The sequence below is a fragment of the Nomascus leucogenys genome, chromosome 21 (assembly GCF_006542625.1).
Source record: "Nomascus leucogenys isolate Asia chromosome 21, Asia_NLE_v1, whole genome shotgun sequence".
NCBI lineage: Eukaryota > Metazoa > Chordata > Mammalia > Primates > Hylobatidae > Nomascus > Nomascus leucogenys.
The window spans coordinates 7,806,255-7,819,605 of record NC_044401.1 but is presented as its reverse complement, the minus strand read 5'-3'; the positions used below and the strand labels follow the sequence as shown (position 1 = coordinate 7,819,605).

General features: G+C 38.7%; 1 protein-coding gene across 4 annotated transcripts in view; it reads left to right on the top strand.

Moving 5' to 3' along the window:
* Positions 1–13,351, top strand: part of SIDT1 (SID1 transmembrane family member 1) — a 98,898-nt gene that overhangs the window by 46,097 nt on the left and 39,450 nt on the right. For 2 of the 4 annotated variants that reach the window (XM_030801737.1, XM_030801738.1), the window contains exons 5-9: positions 2,499–2,600; positions 3,257–3,340; positions 5,345–5,432; positions 6,630–6,701; positions 7,111–7,204. In XM_030801737.1, coding sequence (XP_030657597.1) covers positions 2,499–2,600; positions 3,257–3,340; positions 5,345–5,432; positions 6,630–6,701; positions 7,111–7,204 — 440 coding nt within the window. Of the gene's footprint in view, positions 1–2,498; positions 2,601–3,256; positions 3,341–5,283; positions 5,433–6,629; positions 6,702–7,110; positions 7,205–13,351 lie in introns of those variants that run through there. The other 2 variants (XM_030801740.1, XM_030801739.1) reach the window with 2 other exon arrangements.

Below are 13,351 nucleotides of genomic sequence, written 5' to 3'. Positions count from 1 at the left end.
TTATTGACTATTTAATTTCAAGAAATATTTTAAAAGCACTAATTACTAGGTGCAAAGAGAGAAACCTAAAGTAGAAGGGGAATAGGCCGGACGCGGTGGCTCACGCCTATAATCCCAGCACTTTGGGAGGCCGAGGCGGGCCGATCACGAGGTCAGGAAATCGAGACCATCCTGGCTAACACGGTGAAACCCCGTCTCTACTAAAAAAATACAAAAAATTACCCAGGCATGGTGGCGGGCGCCTGTAGTCCCAGCTACTCGGGAGGCTGAGGCAGGAGAATGGCGTGAACCCGGGAGGCGGAGCTTGCAGTGAGCCAAGATTGCGCCACTGCACTCCAGCCTGGGCGACAGAGCAAGACTCTGGCTCAAAAAAAAAAAAAAAAAGAGGAATAACTTTCACTCTAACCACAGGAACAGTATAGTCTAACAGTCCTGTACAGAGCTATAATAAATATGATATACTGATCAGGTGTGGTGGCTTGCACCTGTAATCCCAACACTTTGGGAGGCTGAGGCAGCAGTATCGCTTGAGGCCAGGAGTTCAGACCAGCCTGGGCAACCTAGCAAGACCCTGTCTCTACAAAAACTTAAAAAATAAAAAATTAACCGGGAATGGTAGCTTGCATCTGTAGTTTTGACTTCTCAGGAGGCTGAGGCAGAAGGATCACTTGAGCCCAGGAGGTCAAGACTACAGTGATACATGATTGTGCCATTGCACCCTAGCCTGGGTGACAGCGTGAGACCCTATCTCTGAAAAAAATTTAAGTAATTTGTATCTAAACCCCAAAATGGAGTAAAATATACTTAGAACAAACTAATAAAACAAGTTCCTTGATATCTATGAAAGGTTTACTTTACTCTTAACTAGTCTCATTTTCACCTGTATTTTGTATCCTCTTTGATTACAGGAAATATTTTCTTTTTCTATAAACTCACCCAAATGGTTGCACATTCTCAGATAACCTGTGTCAATCACTGTTTGCCTCTATTCCAGGAGTTAGAAGCAGGTTGCAGAAACTGGGGAGGTAGCCAGGACCCAGATAGTGATTTTTCAGGCTAAATTCCAGCCATTGCTTTGGGTATTTGTCATTCGCTTCTTTCTGGTAAAGGTAGATTGTCAGGCAGGGGTCAAAAACATTTATTTGGGGTTTATGGTAATTTGCAGATAAAGTTGTTAATACTTTCAGTGGGTGTTTACTGCTTGCACAAAACCAATTACTGTCATATATGGGAACATATCTGAGGCTCATTATTGCCAACAGTAATCATAGTAATGCTCTTGATTTACAAAGTATGGGTTTCCTGGGAAACAAGAACACTCTTGGGAATTCCATGCTCCTCATCTTTTGAAGAGCCCTGTATTATATGTCTTCGAGTCAAGCTCCAAAATTAAGTGGGTTCTTGGGGGTATTGCCATCTGTTATAAGGTGTGAGTAGACTTCCAACTGCATCATTAATGACACTCTTTAATTCTGAGATAATTTTCCCCATCAGAAAGCTTTGGATTATTAAAAAGGGTTTGTTCCATTTTTATTGTCCTGGTACTCAAAATAGGGTTAGGAAAAAAGACGTTGAAATACAAAGTTAAGTTTTAACTTGTTTTGCCTCTCTGTAAATGATAGATTTATCAGAGTCTTCATTGGGAGCCTGTTTTGATTGCTTTTCTCAAAATCGTAATCTTAGGCTTAATATAGCTTCTCAACCAGTTATCGTATTTTATAATTATTTGGCAGAATTCCCCTTTCTTCATTATTAAGAACAAGTTTACAACTTAGAGTTAATACATTTTTCTAGTGGATTCATAATCTACATGGGTAAATAGTACAACCTCTTTCAATTAAAAACGTTTCCTAATTCTGGTGTTACTTGAAAAATACTTTTAAAAGATAACTCAGCCTGCCCACAATTGTGAATATATTTCTGGGGACTCCACATGGGGCTTGGTCTTTGAATCTCTGTATGTTCTCAGTGTATTCCAGCTAGCAACAAGTTTCTTGATCAAAAGGGCAAGGGGGAGGATGAGTCTAGTGCTAAATCTTGCCTGTGGGAAGGTGGTTAAAATTATTGAGGAACAGGCTTATCTGCTTTTCAATATGGAGTTTTCACACGTCACATTGACCACACAGAAAGAAGTGAATCTTATCACATGTTTTATCTCACTTATCCTTAATTCAAAGGGAGCAGGATGCTTCTTAAACAGGAAACAAACTAAAGTACAGCAAAGTTTAGTTGAGAAATAAATGACTCTTTCTTTTACCCTAGAAAAAGAAATAGCAACATTGCATAAAATGGCTGTTTTGTCTTATTTACTGCTATATTCTTAATGCCTGGCACAGAGCCCTGCAGATTTAGTTGCTCAATATGTATGAGATGAAGAGCTGACTGAATTCATTAATGGAGATTCACTGAGATTTACATATAAATTTTGTGCCTAATAGTAGAGGAAACAATCCCATTCATGTAAATATAAATCATGTCTTTCTTTTTCTTATTCTCAGTATTTTCTATACAAGTTTCCCAAAGACGTGGATTCCGTTATCATTAAAGTGGTGTCTGAAATGGCTTATCCATGTTCTGTTGTCTCAGTCCAGAATATCATGGTGAGTGCTGGTAACTTGCCAACCTTCTACTATAGAGCATTATATTATTCCATAACAAATGAAAGAGAAGGCTGGAAGCATGCCATCCTCTTACTATGTATCTCCCTTCCAAAACTACTAAGCAATACAAACAGTATCTGTGAGCACGAGTGGGCAGACTGTGTTTGCAGACACTAATTTGGAGAGGTAAAGAATAGTTAACTCTTCACCAAAATCAACAAAGCAAAGAAGGAAAGGAGGGAGGAAGTGAGGAAGGATTGTAACAAAGAACCAGGAAGACCAAGTGTGGGCTCCAAGAGAAAACTAAAATTGAACCCTACCATTTGTTCTGTTTTTAGATTTTTATTGTAACATTGGGTTCTTTCTGTCTCCTGAGGTGTTAATGAAAATTGAAAAAAGTGTTATACACTTTAAGACAATATTTTTATAGTTATCTTCAATATAACGTGGCTTTGACTTTAGAGGACGAGGCCCCAAGTCAAGACATAGGAAGATTATGTCATGACCATTCAAGGGGGAATCTTTGCCTAGTTTCTGGTTAACAAGGATCCCCTGCTCTGTGATCCAAGCAGAAAGATGCTGACAGGACCTATGTGTGGCATGACATTGCGTGACATTATGGATACTTTCCTTTTTATTCCTCATGCATGCTGCAGTGCCCGGTGTATGATCTCGACCACAATGTGGAATTTAATGGTGTCTATCAGTCCATGACCAAGAAAGCTGCCATCACACTACAGGTGAGACATTGCTTCTGTGGGCATTATTGCCAATGGTAATGCTCAATAGAGAGTCAGTGTACTGACTGGGCCAGCATCCAAAAGGGATGGTCATCCATAATGTGCCTAGGATCGCCTTCCTTTCTGATTGGTTTAAAAACTAATATGTCTGGCCGGGCGCAGTGGATCACACCTGTAATCCCAGCACTTTGGGAGGCCGAGGAGGGTGGATCACCTAAGGTCAGGAGTTCGAGACCAGCCTGGCCAATATGGTGAAACCCTGTCTCTACTAAAAATACAAAAATTAGCTGGGCTTGATGGTGCACACCTGTAATCCCAGCTACTCAAGAGGCTGAGGCAGGAGAATTGCTTGAACCCAAGAGGCAGAGGTTGAAGTGAGCCAAGATCACACCACTGCACTCCAGCCTGGGCGACAAGATTAAAACTCCATCTCAAAACAAACAAACAAACAAATATGGCTATGTCTGAAATCAAAGCCTGGGTGATGGTAGACAATGCTACTCTACCAGGTGCCTCTTTCCCCTTGACAATTATTAGGAGCCCATGGTGCGATGGGACATGTATCTCACAGATTGCTCAGAGAGGTAGGGCCAGAAGATTTCAGTCTACTCATAGGGGGTGCCAATTTAGGGTGAAGTTTGTCAGATCAATTTAAAGCAATTAAACATTTTCTAATAATCTATACCAGTAACGGTAAGCAAATGAGGTCTTCAATTCTGAACAGAATGGACAGATTCAAAAGAATATGGACCATATTTGTATAGCAGCTTATCTTATGATATTTGTAATTATTATTTCAATCATAATTTTATAACAAAAATGTATACATATCACGTAAGCATATTTTCAAGGAGATTCTGTCCCTGCTTTGGGGGAGTTACTTACTTAAAGAAACTGCAGTGTGATCTGTTCCCTAGGGTAAGGCGATACTGTTTACTGAATAATAAGGCAAGAATGAAGAGAAGTTAATTATAATTTAGGTATGAGACCTAAAATTTTCTGTCAGGCTTTAATTTTCAAGGGCTTCAGATATGATATCCCAAATATCTGCTCTTGTTTTTTAGTATTTCTTTCTTTCTTGGCATCCCACATTCTGTGGTCCCAAATAAAAAAGAACAGAAAAATAACTATAGTAGGGAACTTCAAAATTGTATTTCATCTGGGACACTAAATTAATAAAGGACAAGCATATCAATAACTCTCTTCCCTGGCTGTGTTTGGCAGTAAATTGTTACTTCTCTTTTGGGGCCTAACCTTTTGGGCAGAGGTTGCAGTGAGCCAAGATCACGCCACTGCACTCTAGGCTGGGAGACAAGAGCGAAATTCCTTCTCAAAAAACAAACAAACAAACAAAACGATTTATGGCTATGCCTGAAATAAAAAAAATAAAATAAATAAGCCATTTTCTCAGTGGGCTGAATATGGCACCAGCAGTTTGGGGGTGATTTTTTTTTAAGTCTGGGTTATGGAACTATAATGGACCTGAAAGTTCATCTTGTCAACCGCACTTCATTCATGGATGAGGAAATGGGCATATAGAGAAACATACTTAGAGTAACTCCAAGCCAAGATGATAACTGAGTCCTTTGCCTCCCTAACCTGAATTATTTATTTAACTGCTGAGTGTGTCCATTTTAGAAAAGTGATTTATCACAGATTCTAAAATAAAAACTTAACATGTAAGCATTAGTTACTAAACATAGGCTATTCACATATTATTTATATGGTGCTTATTACGGTTCTAAGCTCTCAAATAGGCACAAAATTGATTGAAATCAGAAATGCATATCTATTTACCTTAATTTCTTGGATGTAACAATTATCGTAGAGTGGATAATCTGGAGTGGATCATGGGTATGTGAAAGTCCTTTCCAAGGAGTTAGAGGGCAGGGGTGAACTTTATTTTTCTTCTCTTTCCTCTTTCTTTCTACCCCTACCCCCAGGGACTTTCTCCCTTCTAGCTCTTTCTTACCGCCTATTATAAGGTTGTTATGTCTTATGCAGAAGAAGGATTTTCCAGGCGAGCAGTTCTTCGTGGTATTTGTGATAAAGCCTGAAGATTATGCCTGTGGAGGATCTTTCTTCATCCAGGGTAAGAGCTAGTGAGGAACACTTGGCTGCTTAGCAAAACCTGAAGGAAGGGAGTGAAAGGGAAGCTGAAACCTCCTTTCTAGTTCCCACTAAGCAAGGGTTGGTTCCATCATCATGACTGGGAAAGGCATCTGAGAGATACTTGAGAAAACAAACAAAAGATAGAAAGTAACAGATCTAAAGGTATTATTGATACTACAAAATGTCATTTAGTGCATTTCATCTTTTTGAAGCATTGTATTCCCTCAGACCATGGAAGATGAGTTCACTCAGTTGGTCCTTTACCCAACAAATATTTGCTACCATGAAGTAATGATCTTCCACAGTGATCAAAGTCCATTTCCTAAGATGGGGTGGTAGCCAGTGGCCATGGAGCTACTTAATTTATCAGTAGTCATCATTTCCATAATGATGGATTAAAAAAATTCAGCATTCTGCATCTCAGTTGCCAAAATTATACCTTGAAAAATAGTAAGAAAGCAAACTGCAACAACTTATCCCAATAATAAGGGGTATGGGAGCTCTTAGGCATAGTACAAATAGTTACGGTTAACTACCCAGTAGCTACCTTAAGGGCAGAATAGGCTCACGAATGAAAACATAGACCACTAGTCAGTGGTTAACCACATGTGACCAACAAAAAGTGTGTTTACTGTTGAGTGTAACATCATTTCCTTGGTATTAATGTTTAGGTGAAATTTCTCCTAGTGTGTTCTTTAACCTCTTAATTACATGGCTCCCAAATTTTGCCAATGTCAAATATTCCTTGGTAAACTACAAGCCCTTTCATGACTATATAAGAGGAAAAAAACTGCTGGCTAGAAACATACAAACCAAAGGAAGAGGCAGCTTCTGTTTTCACAGCTGTTTTCTTCACATGTCTGTGGATATCAGGGGAAGGGTCCACCCCTCTTCACTGGAGAAGGGAGGTTGCAATCTTATTTGCATCTGTTAGTGCTACCAAAATGCACACAAGCAAAGGCCAAATTAAGAGTCTAATGCTAGTCTCCTTAACCAAAAGGGATTTCAAATGGTTTGAAGGTTTGGGGGTTAGATATTCCTCCGGTTCTTGCTAAAATAAGATTCAGCGACCAGAGTTAATTCTGGACATTTTTTGAACAACTGTTCGGACAAGAGAACCAAAAAATCATTATCTGATTCATTGTGTTTTGTTCTTTCTTTATTTTTTTTAAACCAGAAAAGGAAAACCAGACCTGGAATCTACAGCGAAAAAAGAACCTTGAAGTAACCATTGTTCCTTCCATTAAAGGTCAGTGTTGGCTCCAGAATGCATTGGAGAGATTCCTGTGTCGGCAAATCAGTCATATAATTTGATGTTACTGTCATCCTTCCAGAGAGAATTGTCATAAGAAAACTAAAGTATATTTACCTTAGAAATAGAAAAGGGAATCAGAGCATTTTGTTAAATCCCTCCTAAAAAGAAAGGGACCTCAATCGTGAGGTCCCTTCCCAGCTTCTACTGGGAAGTCATCACTGTGAAAGGTAGCTACTGTGGATAATGTCTGGGGACCTCCAATAGCAGTTTTGCTATGAACAAAAATTTCTTAGGACTTAAGAATCGATATGATGGAGGGGGGCCCTTTAAGCTGTCCTGTGTCAGACAGAGTTTTCTTTTCTGCAGTTTTCTTTTCTGACCAAAGTTGTTTCTCTCCCTTCAGAATCTGTTTATGTGAAATCCAGTCTTTTCAGTGTCTTCATCTTCCTGTCTTTCTACTTGGGATGCCTGCTTGTTGTGTTTGTTCATTATCTGAGGTAGGTCAATCATTTCTAGAAATGTTAATCCCCTGTGCCTGTTTCTGTGTAACGCTTGGAGCACAGACTTGACAGCCATATTGACTGGCTTCAGATCTCCCTCAGCCACTAGCGATGTGACCTTCGATACCTTGTGACCTTGGAGACGTTGCTCAACTCTCTGTGCTTCGGTTTCCTCATCCATAAAGTGAGATAATAATTTCTCCAAAAAATGTACAACTGCAGTGTTTATATCAATAACACACACATAATAGGTGCTGGTAGAGTGTCAGTTATTTTCATAGTTAATTAAAACTCAACAAAAAGGTAACATGTATATTTTTTAGACCAGAAAATACTCACTGTAGATGGTCAATTTTTCCTAACATGGAGATTCAGAAATTGCTTTAAACATTCTATCAAAAAGTAAATGTAATGCCTAAAATAAATCTTGACGTGCAACCAAAACAGGAGTAATGTTCTTGGATACAACATTACCAAGTGTTTTCCTGCTGTTGTAGCATCAATTTTCCAGTAAAATGTCCCTTGGGGGGAAAAAGGAGGTAATTGTGCTGTAATTTGACCAAGGAAATTTCCCTTGCCAAGAGTTTGGAGCCCCTAATGACACAGGGCTTTCCTTCCCTCTCTCAGCGGGGTTGAACCTTGAGAATTCCATTCTTTGTGGCGCTCTCTGTGAAACAATTACAAAAGAATGGCAGGAGATTTACAATAAACAAATGTTCTTTCTCTTCTTGAACATGTAAAGAAAACAAAGCCAGCATTGAGTTTTGAGACTGTTTGCAAAATGAACTCCATCCGTGGAAAGACTTCATGGCTACCTCAGTGATACAACTACGTATCTTAAGAATATGGGTCTATCTCCGATTCAAAAAATAACTGCCTCGATGACCTGTATGAAACTTTTGAGTTCAGATATTGCCTTCAAAAACAGTAGATGACTGCTGGCCAAATCTGGGACAATTTGAACACCAAAATTATTAAGAATAATGAATTACAGACCATTGGAAAAAACAGAAATGTATGAGTCCCTGTTGATAAAGGAAGGAAGGGCCTAAACAGCTGTGGATACACATTCAGTGATTCAACAAATTTACGAAAACAGCTACCCATTTGGGAAAGGAGCCATTAGCAGATACTGATAGTAGAAGGGAGAAATAACTCTTGACCACAGCAAAATGCCAAAAGCTGGCTGGTAAATATGGAGGAGTGCTGGAGTTGGAAAATCATCATTTTGCAAACATCATGTTAAAGACTAGATCTGCTTAAGAATCATCGATGAATGCCAAATCTAGGGTGCAGAAATCTGATGAGGATGAAGATGTGTTCATGGCCTTAAACTGTATCCTCACAAATTGCTTAGCAGTTAAAGTGGAAAAAATAGTAGATATACAGTAAGAAATCAAACATATTGACCAGGTGATCAAAATTAATATCACCAAGGAGAAGATGGACATTGTGTGCCTCCAGATGTGACACTCTGAGAAGGTGACACAATGTCACTTTTGCAGCAATCCAGAAATGCGTATTTGGAATCTAATCATATGGAAAAATTAGACAACCTCCAATGATAAACATTCTATTAAAATGTGTCATAAAAGACAAAGAAAAGTTACATAAGTATTCCAGATTGAAGGAGACTAAAGATATGTTACAACTAAAGACAATACCTGATCTCAATCAGGATCTTACATTATACTAGCAGAAAAATATACAACAAAGGGCATTATTGAGTCAATTGACAAAACTGGAATACAGCTAGTAGATTAGATAAGAATATCACATCAATGTTAAATATGCTGAATTTGATAACTGTATTGTGGTTATGTAAGAGAATATTTTTCTGAAATATTTAGGAATAAAAGTTCAGGTCTTGGTCGTAAGCAAGTTACTTTCAAATGGTCCAGGAAAAAAAGTGTGTATGTATGTATGTGTGTGTATATCTTGATACATATATATCATATATATTACATCTTTATGGAGAGAGTGAGAATGATAAAAGCAAATGAGGGAACAAGCTAACAATTGTTTGAATCTATTTAAAGGGTATATTGGTATTCTGTATTCTTATTCTTGCAACTTCTCTATAAATCTGAAATTATTTTCAAATACAAGTTAAAAACAAAAACCCCAGGCTACAGGTGAATATTATACCTGGAAAGTATACATTAACTGATTAGCAGCTCAATTAATTTATCAAATCAGAATTACTAATATTTAGCAGGTGCCTGCTGTGTGCCAGGCACTGTGCTCTAATTAACTTCTTCTTCTTGTTTGCTTACAAACTACTTTTAGTGTCATACTCTTCCATTCACTAAAAGAAAACAGCATACGATACATTTGAAAGAAAGCATGGTTCCATTTGCCTTTCATGGCAAGCTCTCTAAGTAGATTATCTCATCTGATGCCCCTCAACAGTGGGTACTGTTATTATCACCAAGTGACAGTTAAGGAAATTGAGGCACAGAGGGATTAAGCAATTTTACCAAGAATTCACAGCCAGTAAATGAAGGAGCTAGGATTTGAACTCAGGCAGTCTGGATCCAGAGCCTTAGGCCTAAAGCAGGCTGATCAAAATGAGTCTAGAGTGGTCAGGCCCTATGAGAGACGACAGTGCTGACCAAGAATGCCAGACCAAAAGCCTGGCACCCCAGCAAGGATCTAAGTTGAAAAAGGGTCCAAAACGCTTCCAATTTTGCCTTGGATGAGTTCCAATATCATGGAAAGAAGTTCCTCTGTTATGCCTCTCAGAGGAGGACTGTCTCTACTCCTGATGTTTTAGATTTTAGAAAACAGGAGTGTTTCTCTTTAGTTAGCTAGTATAGTTAACATACAAACAGACAAGTTAAGCTAATAGCTAGTTATCAATCGCTCTAAAGTTGTTATTTAGCCAAATAAGCCAAGCACAGTTTTCCTAAGCTGTGGTATAAGGCTCTATGGAAACTTCTAGCTGCAGATTATTTTGCTACAGTCAAATGCACAGCATAGATTTCTCCAAATATAGACAAAGTGGAAATAGGAATCTGGAGACGTAAGAACTATTTGGCATTCTAAATAGAAGAATAGACTGAGGAAAAAAATGCTAATAGGAGAACTTTTCCTTCATTAACTAAGCAAAATAAAAAGTTTTCTGTAAAACCATATGAAGCTAGTCATCTCAGTACAATGCCAGTTACTTGATGAGTCCCTTAAACCCTATTACGAATACCTATGGGGTTTGTAGTACATGCTATGAGATCAGGATAAAAAACATTGATCAGAGACATGGCCCCTGCCATCAGGGAGGTAAGAATCCAAAGTGTCTTCATACTGTATTAGCCTGAAACTAAACACTATTCCCTTCCCATCCTCCAGCCTCAGTCCATTCAACATGTGTTTATGAAGCCCCTCACGATGAACGTGCAGGCCCTGGGTCAAGCACTGCACACCTGTTCTCTTATTTGTTCTTCACAGTCACATTGCCAGACATTGAATCCAAACTGCCCGATCCAGAATACTCATCCTTCCCTTTGATTCTTGTGTTCATTATCTATTACCACAATAATGCTACATTAAAAAAAAAAAACTTCAGTGGCATACAGCAATACATGTTTAAGTTTGCTCACAAATCTATGGGTCAGCTGGATGGTTCCGCTAATCTGGGCTGGGCTGAGAGATCCCAGGAGGGTGTGATCAGAGAATGTGGTGCACTGACAGATCAACTAAGAGCTAGCTCTTCTAGGCTGGCCTCAGCTGCACTTGTCTGTCATCCTGAAGCAGGCTAGCTGGGGCTTATTTGTTTCCAAGAGAGACAGCAGAAGAGTGCAAGGCCTCCTGAAGATGCAGATTCGGAATTAGCACAATGTTACTTCCTCCTCATTCAACTGTCAAAAATAAGTCATGAGGGTAGTCTGGATTCAAGAAATGAAGATGTAGACTCTACCTTTTGGTTGAAAGAGCTGGATATAAGGTGAGGTGCAGCCATTTTGCAATCAATCTAGCACAGCCCTCATTTGCTATTTTTTCCTTTATTCACTAGATACCACCTGCCTTATCCTAGCTTTGTAAATCTTTAACTCATCTAATGAAAAATTTTGTCAGTTCCAAAATCTAGTGCAAACTTGGGTAAAGTCTGTGAATACAAACACCTAATCAAAACATATCATCTTCTATGAGTACATACAATTGCTTTCCAGTCAATTGTTAACTAAAATTGTTAAAAAGGAACTTCACCACAGCCTCATTTGCCAGCTATGAGAGTCAGGCTAAATTATAACTTCTCTCCCTTTTTTTTTTTTTTTTGAGACAGTCTCTCACCTTGTCATCCAGGCTGGAGTGCAGTGGCACGATCTCAGCTCACTGCAACCTCTGCCTCCTGGGTTCAAGCAATTCTCCTGTTGCAGCCTCCCCAGTAGCTGGGACTACAGGCACGTGCCACCATGCCTGGCTAATTTTTGTATTTTTAGTAGAGACAGGGTTTCACCATATTGGTCAGACTGGTCTTGAATTCCTGACCTCAGGTGATCCACCCACCTTGGCCTCCAAAAGTGCTGGGATTACAGGCGTGAGCCACTGCGCCTAGCCAACTTTTCTCCTTAATGATATGCGTTATTCATTCAATAAATATTTAGTGATCATCTTCTATGTGCCAACTATATCCTAGAAGTTGGAGATATAGTGAATGAAACAGTATAGATCCCTGCTGTGATAGAGCTTACATTTTAGAGGGAAGAAATATACAAGCTAGTAAGCAATTAATAAAGAAAATCATTCCAGTTACTGACAGAAAAAACACAGTGGTATGATAAAGAATGATTGCATTAGAGAAGCTGCTTTAGATTAGATTTGATTGGCAGGGAAGGCCTCTCATAACCAAGACCTGAAAGGCAAGAAGGAGCCAGCCATGTAAGGAGCTGGGGAGAGAGTGACTCAGGCAGAGAGCAAAAGCCAAGGCCCTCTGCCATTCAGGAGTTTGGTGTGTCTAGGAACAAAAGAGCTATGAAGAGAAGTTCTTCCACCAAACATACCAAAATCAGGATATGAAACTTCTAGAGTCCCCATCTGGAAGTAATAAGAGAATGTATCAAAACACGGGCACTTCTGGTCCCCAACTTTCCTCTCACACCCCTCCAACCTCATTTTGAGAGAATAATTCACATTTTAATTTTTGATGGACATTCCCAAATGATACAGTTTGTTAATAATGACTTTATTGAGATATGATTCATAGACCATAAAATTCACCCCTTTGAAGTATACAATTCTGTGATTTTTAGTATATTCACAGTTGCATAACCATCACTACAATCTAATTCAGAATATTTTTGTCATTCCAAAAAGAAACTCCGAGTTTAACAAGATTGCATGAGATCGATATACAAAAAATCATTTGTATTTCTCTACACTAGCAATGAGCAATCCAAAAATAAAATTAAGAAAACAATTCCATTTACAAAAGCACAAAAAATAATAAAATATTTCGGAGTAAATTTAACAAATTAAATGTAAGACTTGTACATTGAAAACTGCAAAACATCATTGAAATAAATTAAAGGAGACTTACATGAAAAGACATCCCATGTGCATGGATTGGAAGATTTAATATTGTTAAGATAATGCAGTAGATAGAATAATGGTCCCCAAAAGAAGTCTATGTCTAATCTCTAGAACCTGTGAATATGTTACCTTACCTGGCAAAAGGAACTGGTAGATGTGATAAAGTTATGAAGATTATCTTGGATTATCTACGTGGACCTAATGTAATCACAAGAATCCTTATGAAGGAGACAAAAAGGTTAAAGGCAGAAGAAGGAAATGCGACAAAGGAAGCAGAGGTTGGAATGATATACTTTGCAGATGGAGGAAGGGGCCGTGAGTCAAGAAATGCAGGCTGCCTCTAGAAGCTTCAAAGACAAGAAAATGAATACTCCCCTGGAGCCTCCAGAAGTACAGCCCTGCTGACACCTTTATTTTAGCCATATAAGGCAAATTTTGGTATTCTGACTCCCAGAACTGTAAGATAATAAACTTGTATTGTTTTAAACACTCAGTCTGTGAGTTTGTTACAGCAGCAGTAGGAAACTAATATACATGACAATACTCCCCAAATTAATCTACAAATTCAACACAATCCCTTGCAAAGTCCCAGCTGGCTTTTTTACAGAAATTGAC